Source organism: Peromyscus maniculatus, chromosome 5, assembly GCF_049852395.1.
Source record: "Peromyscus maniculatus bairdii isolate BWxNUB_F1_BW_parent chromosome 5, HU_Pman_BW_mat_3.1, whole genome shotgun sequence".
NCBI lineage: Eukaryota > Metazoa > Chordata > Mammalia > Rodentia > Cricetidae > Peromyscus > Peromyscus maniculatus.
In genome coordinates this window covers 76,425,806-76,448,976 of record NC_134856.1, presented here as the reverse complement: position 1 = coordinate 76,448,976, position 23,171 = coordinate 76,425,806, and the positions used below count along the sequence as shown (strand labels likewise).

The 23,171-nt window shown below is 38.0% G+C and overlaps 1 protein-coding gene across 1 annotated transcript in view; it reads left to right on the top strand.

Moving 5' to 3' along the window:
- Nucleotides 1-22,122, top strand: part of Arl5b (ARF like GTPase 5B) — a 31,514-nt gene extending 9,392 nt beyond the window's left edge. The window contains exons 2-6 of the mRNA XM_006989928.4: nucleotides 6,849-6,909; nucleotides 8,502-8,649; nucleotides 12,074-12,157; nucleotides 14,447-14,598; nucleotides 15,799-22,122. Coding sequence (XP_006989990.1) covers nucleotides 6,849-6,909; nucleotides 8,502-8,649; nucleotides 12,074-12,157; nucleotides 14,447-14,598; nucleotides 15,799-15,847 — 494 coding nt within the window. The 3' untranslated portion in view covers nucleotides 15,848-22,122. The remainder of the gene's footprint in view (nucleotides 1-6,848; nucleotides 6,910-8,501; nucleotides 8,650-12,073; nucleotides 12,158-14,446; nucleotides 14,599-15,798) is intronic.
- Nucleotides 22,123-23,171: the final 1,049 nt, after the last annotated feature.

Here is a 23,171-nt window from a genome sequence, read left to right as displayed (position 1 = left end):
TCTTTTTCCTTAGACAAACTGTGTGTTTTTAATGTCCGTAGAGATTTTGTACTCATTTTAAGCATTTAATGTATGAAGGGATTTTAAAAAAAAGGTGTAAACTTTGTCTCCATACTGCTACTTGATATATAGAGTTCAAAGCTAACCAACAAGACAGTACATTATCTAGAGCCCTGGCCCTGGATTCAAATGCCAGCTAAGACCATCTTTCCTTCCCAGTAGTGTGATGTTGGGCAGGCTATATAGCCTGAGGCCTAGTGTCTTAGGGTTTATATTACTGTGACGAAACACCATGACCAAAAAGCAAGTTGGGGAATAAAGGATTTATTTGGCTTACACTTCCACATTGCTGTTCATAACCAAAGGGAGTCAGAACAAGAGCTCAAATAGGGCAGGATCCTCGATGGGGAGCTGATGCAGAGGCCATGGAGGGATGCTGCTTACTGGCTAGGTTCAGATGGCTTGCTCAGCCTGCTTTCTTACAGAATCTGGGACTACCAGCCCAGGTATGGCACCACCCATCATGGGCTGCTCCCCCCTACCCCCCACTACCCATTGATTACTAATTGAGAAAATGCCTTATAGCTGGATCTCATGGAATCCTTTCCTCAACTGAGGCTCCCTCCTCTCTGATGACTCTAGCTTGTGTCAAGTTGACACTCAAAACCAGCCAGTACACCTAGTTCCCTCATCAGTAAAATGAGGAGTGATGACATTTTGTCACAGGATAATTATGAATATTAATTTATAAAATATGCATTAAACATTAGGAGGGCATTAGTGCACACAACTTTAATCTCAGCACTCAGAGGCAGAGAGAGCCAGGCAGATCTCTGAGTTTGAGGCCAGCCTAGTCTGTCTACATAGTTTAAGGCTAGCAAGGGCTATAGGAGACTTTGTGTTCAAAAATAAAAATAAAAAAGATAAACCACTTAAGAGTTTACTTTTTTATTACTGACCTTGCTTTTCTTAGCTGAAAGTTGGGGTTCAGTTCTTGCTTTTCAAGAGATACATAGCTCACTCTTTTGTTACTTTGTCCTAATGGTGTTCTGTACTGATGGGATTTTGCAAGTGTTTACCTTCAGGACTCTTGAGGTAAGTGTTGAATCATCAGATCGACATGATACATTGACTCTGTCGAGTCATCAGATGAACTCAATACATTGGATGATGCATTGGACAGATACATTGAGTGGGGTTGGGAGAGGCTGGAGAACTAGGCAGGGAAGCAATAGAGCCTCTAGCCTTTGCAGTAATTCAGGTATATTCTGTGGTATGACTATTCGACATGTGTTGTATCACCACATCTGATATTAGCTTGGTTATATGGTGGTTTACGTATTTAATTCATGTAAAACTTCCTGTAATGATGGTGTTGATACAGCCATTTATACCTAGAAGGTAGCAGTCTATGTGTCATGAAATTTCCTGTATACATTAAAAAGAAATTTACAATTATAATGTTTTAACAATATGGAATTTTAATGTGATTACTTAAATTTGCATATTATTTATTTCACAATTTTAAAAATCATGTCACTACATACTGCTTTTCTGATCTTTTCCCCCCAGTAGTATTATTCTGTTCAGTAACATGTGGTATTTTGGACCAACACTATAAACAGTTTTGTTCATGTTAGTGAAAGTTAAAAAAAGTACAGGAGAAAACTTTAATTTTTCTTGATTTTTTTTTTTGAAATTTCTCCTTTCATTATATTTCTTGTTCACCATTTTTTGCCTGTGCTTATCTACAAGCATGACCTTAAACCTCAAAACGTGACTGTCAGAGTTTGTTTTTCTTTTAGTTTTCCTTGTCCTCATTTGCTGCAGTCTTACTGTGTAGTCGCCCAGATGAGCCTCAGTCCTTCTCAGCCCTGCCCCCCTCCCAGCTTTCCACAAAAGATGCAAACTCTGGTGTGTGGCCTCCATCCCGAGTACTCCTGCCTGTGCTCAGTGACAGCAAGTTGATTTAATAATGGCTAAAGGGTTCATTTGGTATTTCAAAACCTGCTCTAAGTAACAAATTTAGACTGAGACAGTGAGTTGACAGTGTAGTTTCCTGAGAGAGGCTTGAGGACTTAGAAGTACAAACGCCGGCTTTCCTCTTCATACCTCGAGAATCAGATGGGGTTTTTAGATGTCTCAGCACAACTTGAGATATCTAAAGTCTAGTGAAATAGAGATCTCTACTCCCTACACTGAGGTCAAAATGACATTACATTACATTAATTTACATTAAATGACGTTAAGGCTCCATCAGGTTGGCAGCAATTTTGACTTTGGGAATAGAGTCCTTCTCATTTTCTTTTTCTTTTTTTCTTTTTAACCTCCTTGGTCAACAGATACTAACAGTTACTGCTTTAGTAATAGCTACATATTTATAAATACCTTTCAACATTTGCTGTAGTTTACTATGGCACAAATGAGGAAAATTATTGATAGTTAAACAACATCACAGAAAGTGTCTCTGACAAAGAGTTCAGTTGATTTTGTTTGTTTCCTACACATGAGTTGTATGTGTGTGGCCTACTGATTATGCCCAACCAAAAGACAGCAGTGTAGAACAAGTGCTGTCATATTTTCAAGCCTGGGGTCCCTCTTAGACATGACATAGTACATAGACATAGACATAGACATAGACATAGACATAGACATAGACATAGACATAGACATAGACATAGACATAGACATAGACATGCTCCACACAGAAGTAGCTCAGTCAGTGGATTGACTGGAAGCAGACCACTCCGTCAAGGACACCTTTTAAGAAACTTCTCGACTTACTAATTGAAGTGTCGCACAGGGACAATGTATTCAGGGTTGGTTTGTTTTGTTGTTTTTGGTTTTCCTTAGAAGAAGTAGATTCTATATACACACACTCACATCACTTTCTCCATTTTCTTCATGGCTCTTTGAGTGGTAAAAACTTCACTAGTTAGTATATGTGATTTGAATTGTTTAGCCATTGACAAACTGAGAATCTCTTAAGCATAGCAGGCAGTTGGAGGGAGAGGTGCAGTTATGTAACAGGGCAAATGGCCTTTCTGAACGTGGCCTTTAGTAGCTGGCCTTTGAGCCTGCTTTCATTCTTGTTGTCTAGATGGTATTGATATTTCTTCAGAGCTAAGATCTTAACTAAACTGTATCACTTCATACTTTTACAGAGGACAGTCCTTTCTGTTGGTCATATGTGTGGATTTAGGTTGTTGGTAACAGTTTTCATGAATAATTAGGCCACTTTATCTGAAGGATATCATGCATACCTTCATCCTAGGAAAGACTGAAATTATGTGTTTTGTTTTAATTGCTAGAGTTCCCTATAAAGTGAAGAGAAGGGGATCTCTCCCCAGAAATCCCACCTATCCTCTTCTACCTAGCTATTGGCCATTCAGCTCTGTATTAAAGCAGTCAGAAGGCGCCTTGGCAAAGACACATCTTCACAGGGTACAAATATAATACAAAATGGTTAAAAAATAGTTTCAGTTACCCCCAAGTTGCTTCAACAGTGAACCATCTGGTGGTACTGTCCATCCTCTTCCCTGAACAGGAGTTCTGTTCAGCCAGGTTCTGCCGTTCCAGTGGCTGTTTTCTCACTGCTGCAGTCACCCGAGGTCTCTAGAGCTCGGCTGTTCAAAAGATCAAGAATGCTTGGTGCCAAGCAGTCTGTTTGTGCCTCTGTTGATAAAGAGTGCTCTTGTTCTTATTTTTTAAGGAACAACAAACCAATGGAGTACATCAAGGTTGGTTCCATTAGAAGCTAGGGAATTCAAACCAGGAGTCACTGAAGGGAAATTAAATCAGTTATAATCATTCTGTTGTTGTTCTACGAAGCAGCTTTTGCCAACCTGAAAATAGCCTTTCCACTGTCTACTTGTCCTGTGATATACTACAGATAGTTCTTTCAGATAAATACATCATTGGAAGACAGAGAAGTTTGTCATCACAACTTGCCTACAAATTGTGCTTCGTCTTTTTGTTGGTTGATGCACTGTTAAGGCTTTAAAAAATGTATTAGCAGTAATTTGATGCTCATTAGAGCTTATCATTGGAAGCAGAGCTCTAAAGTGAAATGTTCCCAGTATTGAGCATCATATAGGCAGTCTCATTTCTCTTTTCTTTGGTTTACTTTAAGGCACCATTTTATTTATGTAGCTCAGACTAGTCTTGAACTTAGGGAACCTCCTGAGTGCTAAGCTTACAGGTTGGTGCTACGCTGGTTCTTTTTGCTTAAGTAATGAGCATATCACCATAGTGCTAGATATTATTGCATCTTTCTCTTCTTGTGGAGACCCACAGAAGTTTTGGAGGCCCACAGATGTTTCCTAGTGAAATCTGAGCTTGCTTTACCCAGCAGGACTGCATTAGAGGATTGCTTGGCCATGTGCGAAGTTAACAGGTGATTGGAAGGGTCTGCACTTGGCTTTGTGAGGGGGAGGTCTTTTGTTCCACCCCTTGGCATTCCTATAGAAATCCCTTTTGAAGAAACAGAAGGGGCTGGTGGATATTGATCCAGGCCCTCCTGAGGCTATGTGTTTCTGTTTCTCTCCCCTCTATCTATCTAAATATTTCTCCCTCCTCCGTCCACAAGAGGACCCTGGGGAAAAAGTGGGAGCAGGCTTCCCACAGAGAAATGGGTAGGCCTCCCACATCTTCTCAGGCTACAAACTGTTTTGTTATATTGCCTCTCTGTGTTAGAAGCAAGTTTGGGGGTCTTAAAAAAGAGACCACCATTCCAATTAAAGAGTCTCCACCAGTCCAAACTTCCCTCTTCGTCAAGAGGGTGCACTTCAGAAAGCAAGCACTCAGAGATGTGCACTTAGTTTTAATTCTGATAGGGGTGGGGACCCTGTTTTTTCCCTGTTGTCTGAGGGTCTGACTCATGGTCTTTTGAAATTAGCTAGCTTTAAAAGCCCTGGTGCAAAGGAAATGAAAGGGAAGGGTCTGCCACTCTAATCCAAGTGCAGGGCCTGTGTGTAAACAAAGGTTTTACTTTGGGGGCAAATCGGGAAGGGCGTTAAAACATCTGCATAAAAGTCTTACAAGGTCAAGGCTGGGAGATACAAAGATTTAAAATCCTTGTCATAAACAGGTTTTATAGTATTTGATAGCAAAGAATCATTTAATGTTTCTTATATCTGTAAGCTAAATGTGGTTGCCCACTAATGTCTGGATGTTTCCAAGATCTTGCTAGCAAAACTCTGCAGTCATTCTTGAGCATATTTGTCTTTGTGGAAACTTGAGAAAATTTGTCAGGGTGAAGATGTGGGTCAGAGAGGAAACACATTTTCCTCCTTTTTAATTAAACATATCTTATCACATTGTCTTTCAGACTGACTGTTACACATTTAATGGTATTTAAATAGTAGAGGAGCTACATTCTTGCCTCATACCTGACATCATCAACCTTTAAACTATTTTCTAATCTGGTGCGAGAGTAGAAATGTCCCTGGAGTCCTTCGTCAGAGGTCCCGCCCTGGGGGTCCCACAGCTACCCATCCCCACAGACCAGAGGCAGAGGCAAGGAAGTGGGGGTAAGGCAAGAGAAGAGGTCACTCTCAGTGGTGCACTGGGGAGAGAAGCAGCAGCTAGCGACAGAAGTGCCTCTCTCCCGTGTCCTGGGGAACTTCCCTCCCTGCCCTGCCAAAGCACTCTAGCAGCTCCTTAAGCATTTTGTGCTAGAGAGGGGGATTTCTGTGTGTAGCTTGTGCTTGGAAGATGTCATACAATCATACATACAATGTCTTTTGATCACATTCGCTTCCCACTCCTCCCCCAGCTCCTCCCCAGTCCTCCTCACATGTACCCCCAGATCCCTTCAACTCCCTCCCTTTCTCTTCCTTCCCTCTCATCTCCTTCTTCCCTTCCCCCTCCCTTCCCCCCACCCCTGTCTTTTTGTCTCTCTCCTCCCTCACCTACCAAGCCCTGTTTGTGCTGCTCACATATTCTTGCCTGTGGGGCCATTCACTGGAATACGGGTGGCTACCAGGAGCCACGCCCTAAGGAAAAGTGAATATCCCTCTCCCCAGGAGTCATCAACTATCAATAACTTCTCAGCTAGTGGTGGGGGCTTGTTGAACCCCCTATTTCCCAAGAGAGAGGAATTTTGAACATACTCTGAATAGATGTGGGGCAATTTTCTATCATACGTTCAAAACAGATTTCAAAATACGTACCATTTAACAGAATAATTAGGCCTAATAACTGCCGTTAACAGAATGGTTATTTAGTGCCTGTCATCAGAAGGGGAAAGGCTTTTGTTGGACAGTGTCAGCAGAAACATCTACTTAGAATGATTACATAAAACATGTTTCAATAAAAACCATTGAAGGCTAAGTAATTGCTTTTACTTCTGCCAATTAATGTAAAAATAAAATTCTGTCTGCTAATGGAAAGAGCATTGCAGCTTTCAGCAGTAAACGTCATTTTTAAATGAAAGGCAAAAATGTTGGTACATGTGGGTGGGAAAATTTGCTTATATTAAAACAACTTAAAGCCAATTTGAATACCAGACACTGAGCAGGTGTGTAGAGCGAAGATTTTACACTTACGGTTTAAGTCATGATATCAGATTTGTATTTGAGTGACCCTGCCTCCACTCGTAAGTGACCATAGCCTCTTTTTCTAGCTAACCAGTCTAAATACCTTTATGAGAAACTCCATAGAGAACACTGTAGTGGATTGTTTCACTCACGGCAGGTCCTTACTTGCATAAAGTTCCGTCCTATAATCCTTCAGTAGTGGGTGCTTAATAGATGAGTCTCAGTTATGATCATCTCTGTGGGAAGCCTGTACTGTAGAGTGTGTGCATGTAATAGTATAAATGTTCATAACTTGTTTTCTTTTTTTAGAGCACAAAGTAATCATTGTGGGACTGGATAATGCAGGGAAAACCACCATTCTTTATCAGTTGTAAGTATTGGTGCCTACTTAATAGTTGTTGAAAAACTTTTTTTTTATAAGTAATGAGATACCAATCTTCCCAGTTTTAATAATACAACAGTTAGGCTTAGACGTGTAACCTTTTCTATTTTACCAAATAAAAAAGTAAAATAAAATGTCTTAGGCTCACTAAAGCCTCCACCAAGTACTCTCCTTGTGACTTCCTAAGGAAGATGGACTTTAATATTAAACTAAACTAAAGTGCAGATTATCCTGGGGTGAGGTGATAAGATGACTCTCACTTAATGCTTCCCGAAGGAGCCCTGTGTAAATAGAGCTCTGTCTCTGGGACGCTGCTCTCCTCTAAGAGCTTTGGGATTGTTTAACAGAGCCAGACTTGTCTGAAGTGATGGCCGTCAAAATACTACTTTAGTAGCTTTCAAAAGGGAAAGGCTTGAAATTCTCAGAAATACATTAAGGCTCATCATCAGTAAATGTTAACACCTCATGAATCCACTGTCTGAGGATTTCCCATTCTTTCAGGGCCAAAGACATTTAAGCTGTGGAAATGGATTTACATACCCAGAGCATTTTAACAAATAGCCACTCAGTACTTGGCACTGTTATATTGATCTCACCTTTCCCTTCCTCGTCTTGCATTTAAAGCCCGTTGGTTTCTGGCTGGCTTATAGCTCAGCAGAGCAAGACACTGGGCTAAATTGTTAGCACTCCAAAGAAGAGGGTGGGAAAAAAGCAGTATTGTTAGCCTTCAGTTTGCCAAAGATGCTCACTTGCCCAATGCCTAACTGACACATTTGCTAACAGGAGGCTCCTTATATGTTATTGTTTCAGAGTTGTCATTATTTTTCTTTAGTATGTCTTCATTCATTGGCCAAAATGTATTTTAATATCATTTAGCCTTTAATATGAAGCTCAGATATCTCTGAAACTTCTCATCTTTGGTAACAGTCTTGTACATAGTGTCAAACACATAACATATAAAACTCAAGAGAAAATTATAAGTGTATCATGGAATGTTATCAGCAAATATATGCATTTTGAATAAAGTAAGCAATTGCTAAGATAATACAAGTGATATGAGAATCAATATCCTAGATATAGTTCAATTTAAGAAAAATTTCTTTTTGTCTGTGACCTTAAGGATATAGGTTGGTAAGCCTAAACTAGTTTTTAGGACTGAACTAACTCACTTTGCTTACATAGACATTAAGCAAAATGAATGCATAGAATATTACTGAGTTATTGCTACTTTGTAAGTATTGGTATATCAGTTACCCAAAAATTGCACTTTCAGGATGGAACATTGGTTCTGATGCAGTAACTGGTCATATTGGCATTTTGCCCACAGACATTCAAACACACACCACTGTGTTCCCATCTCTGTGTTAGGCCTGCAATTCATTTCATTAAAAAGCAGAAAACATTCTTCAGGAGTTAACTTCTTCCTTTGTACAAGAAGTCTCAAGCTTTTCTTTCTTGTGTTAATGATTATTATGATTGGTATAAATAGGAAAGGTTGACTTCTCTTAAAAACATAAAGATAAAACGTGCTTGGGGTTCTCAAGATTTACAAAAGAGTTTTCAATGGTGTCTTTCAACAGCTTAATGAATGAAGTAGTTCATACTTCTCCAACCATAGGAAGCAATGTTGAAGAAATAGTTGTGAAGAACACTCATTTTCTTATGTGGGATATTGGTGGTCAAGAGTCCCTGCGGTCATCCTGGAACACCTATTATTCAAACACAGAGGTATGCCAAAATTACCCTTGAATTTTAATTTAAAAAATTTTTCTAAGAATCAGCATAGACGATGGCTAGGCTGTAAAGAAGCATATTAGCAGTTGCTTTTAATAAGGAATTCAAATTTCATCGTGGAAGAAAAAGGCAGGTAAAAGGAGTGCTAAAGACTGTGTTCTGTTCACAGCAGTGTCTCACTGCAGAGACTTGTACAGAGGGGAGTTTAGGAGTAAGATCCAAGCGGGTGCTTGCGTTTTTCCCCTTAAGGGGATGGAATAGTCAGTGAAAACATTAAAGTCAATGGGTCATATACATGTAAAATGTACCTGGCTGACAGAAGCTGCTGTGCAGCTCAGGCTGGCCTGGAGCTAGCTTACACCAATCCTCTTGATTCTCTGCCTCCGGAGGACTGGGACTGTAGGTATGCAACACCATGCATGGCCAGGATCCTTCTCAGCTGAGCGCTTCCTCTGCCTGGCTCAGTCCATCCTCACAGTGGTGCCCTCAGTGCTCCATGGACTGGAGAAATGTGACACTGGCTGAATAACAAATCTTCCCACAGTCTGAGAGCCTTACACAAGTATCTGATGAGGGATGGCATAAAATATTTTAAGCATAATTTTTCAAATAACATCCCAGATTTTCAGATGTAATTAATATGAAAAATAGACTTGCAGGTCATCCCCAGCCATCGCTATCATTTTAGAGGTTATTTTTATACTTTTTCCTTTGGGACAGAAAAAGGCAGAGAACATTGAATTTTTTATTATATATTTCTTGAGTATTTTGAAACATGGAAAGAAATTGCTTGTGTTAAAAGTAAAGTAAATAGAGGAGTTATTAAGAGAAGCCACCTAAGAATATTTACTTCTGCAAACTTCCATTGCATTAGAGAATGGGTTCCCAGTGTTCTGTTGCTGACATGATTATAGAAGTCATGTAGGCACACACATGAGTGACTAAGAGCCATGGAAGCATCATCTGTAGAGATGAATGTGTTGGTCTCTAGTGGGCCCCAAGACAGCAGTGCATGGGAAATTCTGCAACAAGTGTGTCTGCAGAGCATCACAGCAAAGCAATTTCTAAGCAGGGAGCCTTCCAGGGTGTTGTTTTCTTTTTCTAATAAATACTTATTGGTTCAGTATTAGCTTGGGGAATATATCCATATTATCTTCACTTGTATGTCTGTCTAGAGGCAGATTTATTTTTAATGCCTATACAGGGTTTTTTAGTTTTTATCACTTTGAATAATGGTGTGCAGTTATTCATGTAAGCTTTCTTTGTAAGGAGTTACAGCTAAGAAATCATATTTTCTAAAGTGATATAAAATTGGAGCTGAAAGAGTATAAAGCAAAGAATTTTTGGTGCACAAGTTGCCTTTTAAAGTAAAATAAAATACAAGAACACTTTTTGGATCTGTATTTACTAATACAGTTTTCGGTGTGTGCTAGTCCAGTGTAGTGCATGAGCCAAAATGGCATGTTGCCAGTATGCAACACTTGTAATGACACTGAACTATTTTCTTCATGGGGGTTGGGCAGCACAGAAGTGGCTGGAAAGCAAATATAGTGGGGTTTTTTGTTTGTTTGTTTGTTTGTTTGTTTTTTGAGACAGGGTTTCTCTGTGTAGCTTTTGGAGCCTGTCCTGGAACTCACTCTGTAGCCCAGGCTGGCCTCGAACTCACAGAGATCTGCCTGCCCCTGGCTCCTGAGTGCTGGGATTAAAGGCGTGCGCCACCACTGCCCGCAAATATGGTTTTAAGGCAGCTGAATATATGTGTATAGTAAAATACTACTGGAGAATAACAGCGTTTTAATATACTCAGGTAACAGGTCCTTGGAGAATAACAGCGTTTTAATATACTTAGGTAACAAACAGGTCCTTTTAAAGTTCATTGTTAAAGCCTACAGTTGACTTCAGCTGTGAAGAAAGGCAGTTCTTATACACAAATAGGCTAAAGATGACTCAAGCTGAGTGCACTTAAAGCACTTCAAGGGGGTAGTTTTTAAAATTGCTGATCATCAAGGCTTAACCTGGGTCCAAACAGAAACATCTCATTACTGATGCTATTAGCAATAAATGTTCTTTTTGTGAACCATGGCTACGAGTATATTTCAGTTACCACAAAGAATTTATTGCAACACACCAGCATTGTCTGTTACATTGTTCACTCATCACTTTGTTCACCCATATAGTCTTGCACTGAGATGGCCTCCCAAAGTGAATATCTCCATTGTAATGTAAGGAGTTCCAGGCCTTAATTCCTGACAGCTTCCTCTCATTAACTCAGTTACTTGCCAGTCATCTGCCATTCTATGCCATGTTCTCTTCCTTTTGTCCTTTCTAAGCCCTTCTCGTTTGTATTGAGATTACTGTAGGTGGCTATCCTGGAAGTTGCTGTCAGCCCCTCTCTTGTAACGTGGCTTTTATCACTCTCTTGTTCTATAAGAGAGATGACACTGTTTCCCCTGAGTTTTTAACACTCTCTCTTGCACATTATTTGGTTTAGTAGCTCTTTTTCACTATTTTCATGTTTGTAATTCACAAAGTTGCTTTTATTTAGGTTTTTATTTGCTTGTATTTTTAATGTTTAATACCTACTTTAGACACACACACACACATACACACACACACACACACACACACACACACACCTATCCCTGTCTCCCACCCAGACACAAAAATGCATACACAGAGATTCCCCAGTTTCCTGCCTTTTTCTAATGTCACCTACATCTTAGCATATTAACGTCAGTGCGTGTAACTTAGCACAGTTCAGCACACTTTCTTCTTGAGCTTTTATTGCTTAAATTCCTTCTGTAAAAAATGTCTTATTTGTTATTTTTGAAAAACATGCTTTTTCTGTCAAATTAACTCTTTAATAGGCAAAAGACTTTATACATAAAGAAGTAATTGATTATTAATTGTCTGAAATTCAGTGGTTCTCAACCTTCCTAATGCTGCAGCCTTTCAATCCAGTTCTTCATGTTATGGTGACCCCCAACCAAATTATTTCATTGCTACTTCAAAACTGCAATTTTGCTTCTGTTATGAATTGTAATGTAAATATCTGATATGCACCCCCTGTGAAAGGGTCATTCACCCCTCCCCCCCCATTGGTGTAAATGGTTGGTAGAATGAAGACTTTGAAGTTTAATGAAAGTATTAAATTGCAGTTTTGCTGTAAATATTACTTTTTATTACCCACAATCAAGAGCTTTAAAAAGTTAGGTTGGTCTTGCTTTTTAGTTGCTGAAGCTGCAGGTTGCTTTCTTGCTAGCATCTGGATTTCCTGCTTGCTGTGCTTCTGTGTGAGGCTCCCTCTGATGGAGACGCACTAGTGAGGATGCCAAGTGAGACCTAATGTCACTGCAGTGATTTTGCAGAAAACTGAACGTGCCACTAATTCCTCCTTTATCTTAATCTTGCCTTCTAGTTCATCATTCTTGTTGTCGATAGCATTGACAGGGAACGACTGGCTATCACAAAAGAAGAATTATACAGAATGTTGGCTCATGAGGTAAATTTTGAAAGCAAGTCTTTAAAACATGAAATAAGTTATCTATCTATGTACTGGTTTTGTTTTATGCAAACATTAATGTGAAACAGTGTTGGTCATTTCATCATAAGCAAAGCTCTATATATTAAGTTGAATCAAAATAGCATTATATTTTCAAGCCTGTTGATTTGTTTGCTACAACTATTAAAAACTTTTATTATTTTTTTTAGAATTAAAACTACTGATTTGTGCTTTAAAAAAATTGATAAATTGAGATTAGGAGTGTGGAGGGGCAACAAAACTTAAATGTCTTTCAGCCAAGAATCTAACATAACTTTAAGGAATAAATTGAGGTAGCTTGATTATAAATATTTGAGATATAAAATATTGACAATAAAACATATTCTTGCACATGCTATTTAACATAAGGTGTGGAATGCATTGTGAGATCTTTCCAGTCTGATTTTCTTTCCTTCTCAGGTGATCTCAGATCTTAGTGTAATGATTATTATTCCTGTACGTAGATGCAAAACACCAGATTCCATGTTATCTTTCTGTGACTTGTACTTTTTTCACATTTGAGTTTTAAATTGATTTTGTAAGTTGGCATACAAAGTAGTATTAATGATATTTTCATACAGTGTATCATTTTACTTTGTTCTTAAGCCCTTCTACTTGCCTTCATCAGCCGTTGACACACATACCCCCTTTTTTTATTTTTATTTTTCAAAATAGGGTTTCCCTGTGTAGCCTTGGCATGGCAGTCCAGGCTGGTCATGAACCCACAGAGATCTGTCTGCCTTTACGTCATGAGTACTGGTGGCACAGGCCTGTGTTTTCTTCTCTCTTATGTTACATCCTGACTGTAGTCCCCCCCCCCCCCCAAGTCTCTCTCCTCACTTCCCCCTTCCCCCAGATCTACCCGTTTCTCTTCAAAAAAGAGCAGGCTTCCCAGGAACATCAACCAAACACAGCATGACATGCTACAATAAGATTAGACACATACCATCACATCAAGGCTGGACGAGACAACCCAGTAGGAAAAAAGGATCCCACGAGTAGGCAAGAGTCGAAGACAGCCCCTGCTCCCACTATTGTGAATCCCACAAGAACACCAAGCTACTCAGCCTAACAAATGCAGAGGACCTATGTCAGACCTCTCCAGGCTCCCTGATCTCTGTGAGCCCCGTGAGTCCCAGTGAGTTGATTCTGTGCCCTTGCATTCCCTTGCTGGTCCCCTTAGTCCTCTTCACATTGTCCTCCTGTCTGCTTTCAGGCCACATGAATTCCCTCCCTTTCTTCTCCCCTAAGATCTCTTCCTTCATACCCTCCTGTGTATACACACACACACACACACAAGAACTAGAACACATATATGAGAGAAAATACGCTTGTCTTTCTTAGTCTGGTTTATTTCTCTTATAATCTTCAGTTTCATCCATGTCCTTTAAAAAGTCGGATTTCATATTTCTTCATTGCTGAAAATTTTCATTGTGTATGTACCACATTTTCTGTATTCAGTTACTGATGGACACCTAGACCACTTCCATTTTGTGCTTTTAATGATTAGTGCAGCAATAAAAATGGATGTGCTTGTATCTATGTGGCCTATTGGCTTAAGAGTTCTTGAGGTATACACCCAGTAGTGGTATAACTGGGTCATATGGTATTACATTTCTAGTATTTTGTGGGAACTCGACACTGTCTACCATAGTGGCTGTACTGGTATTCACCCCCACCAACACTGTAAACATGAGATTTCGCTATGTTAATATGTGCATAGCTAAAGAATATGCCCATAGCTGAAGTTCATTGCTTTCAGAAGTGATACTATTCCACTGTATAAGTCTGTCACAGTTGATCTGTTTTGTTAGGTTATGTCATATTGTTTTGTTTAAAAAAACAAAAAAAAACCCCAAAGCCACAGTGAACACTATTCCATGAGTTTAAGTTCTCTAAAGGCTAATAAGTTTACCTTGTTCTCACCTGCATAGAGTATCACACAGTGCTAAGTTAGTGTTTAACCTGAGGTTTATTTTCTTTTCAACTTGCCCATTTTCGTCCAAAAATAGAAAAATAACTTATCTGACTTACATATAAACTTTATTAGGATGAATCATTAAAATGTGATTATTTTACAATTAAATGTTACTATAAGATTTTTTGCAAATAGAGGTGTTTTAATATAGTTAGCAGGGTATGTCTTATACTCTCACTTCATGGTTTAATTTGTTTCATGATAGTTCACATAGTAATTTGATTCATGATTGTTCTCAAGTTTGGCATTTCAACATTTTGTGTCAATTGCAGGATTTAAGGAAAGCTGCAGTTCTCATCTTTGCAAATAAACAGGATATGAAAGGGTGCATGACGGCAGCTGAAATCTCCAAATACCTCACCCTTAGTTCAATTAAGGACCACCCATGGCACATCCAGTCATGCTGTGCACTAACAGGAGAAGGGTAGGTGCTCTTGGGGCTGCTTAGAAGGTCATGTCACAGTTCTAGGACAACTCCTTAACTTCCTGGTCCTCGTTCCTTTTATTGTTTCTCTTAAAAATGGTTTGTATATTGTTTCTCAGGCTTAGCAGTTGGAAATACTTCTAGTGAACAATTTACCAACAAAAGTTCTTCATATTTTTAAAAATAAATGCAGTCTTTTCAACATCATAAGCAGCTTTGGGATTAAATGTTTAGAATTCAGGTACTTTGCTCATCTGTTGTTTTCATCATTTATTTACTAAGCAAAAACTGCAGTGTCGCCTGAATTAAGAGAAAGCTCTAAAGGAATTACACATTTTCCGAAAGGACTTAACTGAGCCAGTCTTCTCCAAGAATGTATCTCCTGTATTATCAAGAGTCCTTCAGGAGACATACTTCTAGACAGTAAACATTCGACAAATGCCATCATAGTGTATTCTTGCTTTCCTAGGAACGTTGAGTGTAGATATTATGCCAAGGAGAAGCCAGTGTGCCTTGTATTATTACCTAGTTTATGCCTAGAACCCTCATATCAACCTGATTACTTAGTTTTTCTTAACTCAAAATTCTTGGCAATGTAATAGCTAGGTGTAGACTATAAGCTTTCATTCTTTAGAAATTGGGTGAATAAGTATTTTTCTTAGTGATTTCAGCTCATTTTAAAGGGGTGGATGTGGTATTTACAACTTTGATGGAAAAACTGGACAAACTTGAGATGAGACCAAAGCAGTTTGCCACTTTGTTTAAATGGTTAAGATCATTTTAAGTGGCACTTCTATTAAAATTTCACTTAGAATGTTATTTGAAAGCTGTTTTTGACAAAGGCTGGAGATCTGACTCAGTTGGTAGACTGCTTGCCCAGCATGCACAAAGCCCTGGGTTTCGTCTGCATTACTGTATATACTGAGTATGGCGTCATATGTCTGTAATCTCAATGCTTGGAGGTGGGGTTGAGGCAGCAGGATCAGAAGCTTAATTAAGTTCATCCTTTCTGCATAGAGAATTTGAGGCTAGCCTGGGATGCATGAGACCCTGTTCCTTGGAGGATACAAAAAGGTTGTCACCAATATCTATAAATAGCATTTGACTGTAATGAGAACCTTTAGGTAAGACTTAATAAGTTTGGCTTCAATCTTTCAGCAGAAAGTTTCTAATTATAAAATACTTCTGTCTTTTGTTTAGGTTGTGCCAAGGTCTAGAGTGGATGACCTCCAGGATTGGTGTGAGATAATTTTTTGCTTGAAAAAGACTTCTCTATTTATTCCGTGACACGAACATTTTTCCTAATACCTTTGGCTGCTGAGGCAGCTGCATGTTTAATTTATAACAACACAAACCTCTGAGCAACACTTGAATCAAGTGCCGCTGTACTGGAACATAAAGATGTTTTCTTCCCTTTGTTTCAGATGCACTAATCTTCAGTTGGATGAGCATAATGTGTAACTAACTATGTTTGCAGCAAAAGAACTCTTCTGACTGCTTATTCTAATTGTTCAGTGACTGCCTTGTACACACTGTCTGTCATATTTCATGTCATCTGAAGTATTGTTATGTCCTTTACATCCCGTTTCTTTCACTTCTTGGCCACTGCTCCCCTTCCCCCCAGGTTCTTGGTTTAACAGAGCAGTAGTAGGAATTGTCATGTACTACTTCTTCAGCGCTAAACATTTGTTCTCTTCAAACCCTTTTTATCTTTGGACAGATTAATTACAATGATGAAAATTACCTAGAAGCTGTGTGTGTGTGTGTGCGTGTGTGTGTGTGTGTGTGTGTGTGTGTGCAAGAGTAAACATCATGAATACTTGCCTTTAAATTTCCTCACTTCATTGCATATCATAGTTTAATTTTAAGTTGCTCTTTGCATGGGAATTAAGTATTCCATCTATTTATGTAAGGAACTAAGTTCACTTTTCTGCCAACAATATTTGGTTAAAAACACTTGGTGAAGCATGAATTTGAAAGCCAGCTTCAATGGGAAATATTATTGGCTCCATTGATAGCTTAAGATTTCACTGTGTATATAACTGTCAGAATTTAGTAAAACACACCATGAAATTAAGCTAGGACATTTGTAATATGTTTTTCTATCAGTTTGCTACCCGTTTTATTGTCAGCAAAAACTTCAGCTATTTTGTCAGAGATACCTTACCTGCTTTGGGCAGCAGCCAAAGTGTGAACAAGCCTTTTTATTTCTTGGGTTTGTAGTAGTATCTGTAGAGCATCTTTATCACCAGCAGTGTGTTACTGAAAGGCAAAATAACATGGCTTTTCTTTAAATCTGGCTGAGGGTGATGTGAAAGAGGCTTTAGACAGTTGCTGTCTCACATGCTCTCTCTCTCTCTCTCTCTCTGTAGGTAGACTTTGTGTCCTAAAATCTTCTAGGGTACTGCTGAATCTAACCCTAGCTTTTAGAATATTCCTATAAGACTCAATGCTCATATTCTTTCTTGTTTGGTTTTTTTTTTTTGGAGACATGGTTTCTTTAAGTAATCCTTGGCCTGGAACTCAGTAGGTCGACCAGGCTGTCATATACTTAGCAACACAAATGCTTTTATTGAGTACAAAAATGGAGGAAAAGAGCCTAATGCATCAGGCTTACTGGGTGGTATTAACGGTTCCCAAGGCAGTTGTCTAAGGTGGAAGCAAGAGTAAACCTTAGGAAAAAAGGGGACAAGTGTTGTCATTACCCGTCTCTTTCACGGGTGTCATTGCTGTATGAAAGGGATATAATGTGTACTTAGGGACAGTTCCTCATTTGCAGTATTTTTTATTTGGATCAAAATAAGCTTCAGTATTCATAAATACCTGCTCAAAATTGGTATTTTAATTTCAGGTTTTTTGTATGTAAGTTGCCTTAAACTTTGCTCTCTTTTCAGGTGTACTCATTTGTTTTATTTAGTTAATTTAGTTGAACTTGATGATGTTTTTATTTAGTGTTTGTACCCTTGATCTGAGAAAGTGGCCAGAGGAAAAGTGTTCTGGGCTGTGGGAAATTGTTTAAACTTTGAATCTTTTTCTTAGTGATTCTATGCCAAGTAGAGGGTAAGTTTAATTTTCTTGTGTGTTTTAAATATAATTCATAATCAAAGGTGAGAGAGAAAAGCAGATATAAATCAGTGTGGATGGTGTTTGTTTCGTGGGGGGTGGGAACTAAGAAAATACTAATTACCTAAAGCACACTTTGCCTGAACTTTACTTCGTTATATTGTTTACCATAAATATAAAAAAAATTCTCATAAATCTGTCTTGAGATAAAACATATTTAATGCCCCAGTATTTCTTCTTATGAAATAATTATTTGCCTCCTTGTATCTAATAAGATTGGCTGGTTCAATTTTCTTCTATCAGATAATATGGTTATTTTTATATTACCACATCAGCATTATATTGAAAATGTTTTTAATAGTTGATTATATTTTGTCAAACAGCTACTAGTATAGATGCAGATTTGCTATTGAATTGTTACAAGTACAGTTTATTTTACTTCTACATCCTTTTTTAAAAGCATATGATTAGTTTGGATTAGAAGCAACGTCTGTTAGGCATCTCAATATGAAATCAGTATTCAAGTAGACATTGTGCCATTGATGAGGATAGGGTTCATTAAAAAGTTAGAGGCTTTTGTCAGTCTTTTGGGTTACAGCAGCACGAAACTAGTTATCCTTTACTCCAAGAGAATGTTTGGACCCAAACAAGTATGCGATGCTAAAGCATTTGACTTGAATGGTCACTGTAAAATCAAATGGCCAGAAAATATTATTTGCTGAAAAAATGTAAAATTGTGATGGTGCCTTTGTTGTTTTGAGATGAGTTCTCAGTTTTTTTACATTGTTCGTTAGAGGTCACGTTAACAGCTGATGAGATGGAGGGGAGTGATTTGTATCTCACATTCTCCTTTGTCTCCACATGTTATTTGGTAGTTTGTATTATACAGAAACCTCCCACACCTGCTTTATACCTTCAGAAATTAATCTTGTATTTTAATTCAAAAATGAAGAAATTAAGCTTATATGAAATCTATTCAATATGTTTCAGCTAAAAATACAAAAAGAAAAAAAAAGAAAAGAAAAAGAAAAAAAGAAAAAAAACCTACCCTTGCGAATCAAGTGTGCCATTTTCTGCCCTGAGCACATGTGAGAATCACTGTAGAAGTAGCTCTCGTGTCTATAAGGGAATGCACTAAGTGTTTTTATTGTTAATGTGATTTAATTTCTTAAAACCGGAAATATTAATATATATATATATAATCTATTGAAAACTGAGGATTGAATATATAACATATGCTTTTAGGTTCTTGTGTTAACATTATTTAAGGGATAGTACTTTTATTACATATTCACTAGAGAAACAGTATATACATTTCATTCTTTTAAAAACAGATTTAAATAACTCCCATAGTAAAAGCTCCTGCCTCTGCATCCTCAGTGCCAGGATTGCTATAGGTATTTTAATTAAATGTAATTTAACTTTCATTGTAGCATAGAGAGAAACCAGTTATTTTCCTGTGGGAACAATGAAGGGTACAGACAGTGCTAAAAACAATAGTCTTTGATGCTGGCAAGTCTGGCCATGAAGAAATTTTTGAAGAAGACAAAACTTTTTAAGTCTTTGATGTTGTATCTCAGAACAAATTCTAAGCAGAATTATTTCCAAGGGCATTCATTTAATCCTTCACTGTGTAAAGCATACATTAGTAAGCAAACAGGGGTTGTGCCTCTCCATGATGGAGTTTTATTGGCACTTATCTCTAGAGGCCAACTTTATGGGTTAACATTTTATCTGTGGCCCTGGAACAAGATCCTCACACACCTAAACTTTAGTTTTAAAGGTCCTTTAATCTTCTGTCAGTGGGTCACCTCAAGATATATCTTCTTCCTGTGTCTAGCCAAACATTGCACTGGCTGTCTAAAGAAGTAGATTCTGATCCCAATCTGCCCATTTATCATGTGTCTAGTTGACCTAAGCCACTCTTGTTCATGGCCTTCTTTTTATTCTTCCCAAACTGAGGAGCCTTTAAGGAAACTAAGTCTCAGCTATGTCTTCTGTTTTTAATATTCTAAAGCCTTACATACTATTACTATTTTTTTAAATCTAAAGTAATGGGGAAATGCTTGTAGTATCACATTTAAGTCATTTTATTTATTGTTTGATTCCCCTTCCCAGTATCACTTCCTCTAGTATGTGTATACAATCAGGTAGGAACAAAGTATAACTTAATAACTCTCCTTCAGCTTAAACTAAACTAGCTAATAACAATGCAAAAGAGAAGCCATATTCACCAGAAAATGGCATTGGGTTACTTAGAAATAGTACCCGTGTGTGTTGGATACTCTCTTCTAGAGAACATACCTTATTTTTCTGCCTTTGCTGACTCAGTGGAAGTGGTTAGCGTGTTCTGTTTGTTGCCTTAAGGCATCCCAAACACTTTCCAGTACTGAAAGAATAGCATGGACCAGGGCATCAGTATGTTACAGACTTAAGTCTTCTTAAGTGTGAAAATGGTTGATGTTTAAGGTCAGCAGTTCTCACTGTCATCTCATCTCTATTCATTTAATATTAGTGTGAAGACTGAAACCCAAGAGCCAGGTTTCAAAAGAAATGTATATTTTAAGAATAGAGTCCAATAGAAAGGGGGGAGGAGTTCTATTATTTCATTTTAAAGTAATAAAAAAAAGTGTTCAGTTGGACCTAAAATCACATTTATATTTGGTGAAATGCTTAAATGTTTATTTGGAGGCTTAGAGGTATTCCTGGAAACAAATTCAAAATTAGATGAACTTAGTATAGTAAAATCACCTAAAATTAGGTAAGAAAATATGGATGCAAGAGTATGCTTCCCCCCCCTTTTTGCATTTAATTCTGGCAATATGGGAGAAGTAGATACTCTACATTGCATTTACCATGGCTGGAAAGCCTGAGAGTGCTAGCATTCTGGCTTAGAATCTGGAACTTTAATCACACAGAGGCATCTTGATTTTTTTTTTTTAAAACTAATTCTCTGCATTTTCTCCTGGAGTGGAGAAATATGTGCTGTGTGTAGACTGAATATAGCAAATGAAACTTCTAGAAGAATGAAAAATATTTTCTTGCACAACTTACCAAATTTTAATTTTAATGATTACCTCATTTTTTAGTTCTCAAGGTGCTTTAAGTGTCCGGGATGTTGTGCAGTGCCATAAATCCCCCTTCACCCAAATGGCTTGGAACACACAGGACTCCCAGCTGAAGCAAGTGCTAGGTGGGGCTATTGTTTATTCTTTGTTTCTCAGCAGCAGGGTGAACAGGTATTCTTTCAGTCAATGCACTTGAGCAAGCACTCAGACAATATTTAATTAGTTAAGGAAAGTCCTGTAATTTGATCAGTGATGATAGACTATGACTATCAGTGTGCTAGGACAGCAAATGACCATCATTTGATCCCAGTAGTTCATGATTTATTGGCATGTTTTAGCTGTAGCAATGGGAAACTAATCATTTTCACATAAATTTTCCCTCAGGAAATTCAGGGACTCTGAGGCCCCTGTGGATTCTCTTGGAGTAAACTTTCAGTCTAGTCATGAACATTTGTCATCTTGGTTTTGAAAAAAGTTTAGCTGCTGTTTCATTGAAATTGTGAAATAAAATGATGGCTATGACCTTCCAATTATGAGATAGTTTTCTATTTCCCCATTCTCGACTGTTCCACAGAATGTAGTTTAAAATAAGGAAAGCAAATTCCTGGCAGTTATAGCCTGGCTGTCCCGTTTATTCTAAAGGGAGTGTAATGATTGTAATTACACATTGTCATCTTCACACATAACTTGGTGCTTTATAATATTAAAGAGAAAGTAAGCCCTGTACTCATTATACTTCTAGCTCAGATTGTAAAACTCTTTAAATGTACATGTATGTTCATTTCATAAGATTTAAATATAAATTGCTATTGGTTACATCTCAGGCTTTGTGCAAGTGTTCTGACAATATCTTTACCAAGCAGTCCGGTCCAATAGAAGATATTATTAATAAGATCATGGTAGGATCCCATCTCTTTGTGGACAGCCTGGTGTTTATACAAGAGGAAACAATGTTGTCCACACTACACACTGCTTCTGAATCCTCAACAAGCAACTGAAATCTGTGCCATTGCTCTCATACTTAAGTGATAACCAAGAAAATGTAAAAGCAAATGCCAAATGCATTTCACACTGTCACGCCCCACAAATGGTTCCAAGCTTGTTTATTTGTGAGGTTGTTGAAAAGACATGGGTTTTAGATTTTAATACTTTTCACTATCATGAAATACTTCTTTTATATGTAGGTCATGCTCATAATTTTTTATTCCTGCAATTATGTTCTAATGAATTGTGTGCATGCCGACTTACCCAAGTAAAAAGATGCAGTTTGCTCTGGAATGTTAATCTTTAGACAGGTTTTTGGCTCATTTGCAATCATGGTGCAATATAGCATAATATCCATTTGTTTTCAGTCCACAGTTTTATTTTTGTCATAATAAATACTTTTCCAATATCAAGTGTAGCCTGTGTTTTCTTTTGAAGATAGGGTGTAGTTTAACAGCTTTTTTGGTTGTAAATGCTAGGAATCCAGGTAAGCTAACAGGAATTTTATTATGATGGTGAAATGGTAGAGGCTCATAGAACCCAAGGTAAGAAACAACTCAGTTCCACAACTCTCAGGCCAAATACTGGAAGATTATGAACAACCTGGACTTACCTTCCTTCTGCCCCTCTTTTTAAATCTTCCATTGAACTTGACTCTTGTTTTCTTGTCCACATGGCAGCTCTGGTTCCAAAGTCTAATAGTTCTTACATTTCTTTGTACAAGGGAAAAGTCAGATCATTGTTGGATTCTTAGAAACAAACAATTTCTTGTTCCCTAGAGAAATTCACTAGCCTGAAGGTAGCCAGTTTTCCTCTTTGATCCAAACAGCTTGCTAAGTAGAAGGTCCATTTAAACTAGGGGAGCCTGGGGAGCAGGAAAGCTTGGAAGAGGATGCCTGTATTTTGTGCCTACGTTGCCATAAAGCAATTGATGCAGTTTAATGAATAGACTGAAAATACTATGTTCATTATTTAGATCCCTTTTACTAGTGGTTTTTAATGCCACCCTTCCCCAGACTCTTTGAGAATATTAGGAAAGACCCCTAAATACATAGGGTGGTAAGAACTTTGTATCAACGGTTACTGTATTAGTTACTTTTGTGTAGTGTGGCCTAATACCTGAGAAACAACTAACAGGAATTTCTTCTGCATAGTTTTAAGATTCAGTCTGTCATGGCAGACAGGGAGAGAAGCAAAGCAGCCCAATTCTCATGGGGAGCCAGTGAAGCAGAGAAATTGACCTCACAGACTTGTGGGTTACTTCACATAAAGTCTACTTTTCTTAATATCTTAAAAATACTGGTTTTTGGTCACTACTGTAAACTTATGAGGAATTCCTATGCTTTGTAGGAAAATTTGGGGTTTGTTCGGTTGGTTGATTGCTTGCTTGGTTGCCTTTGTTTTCTCAAGAAGAGACTCCTGGTGTCAGTTTAATTTTTATGAGTTAAAAATTTAACT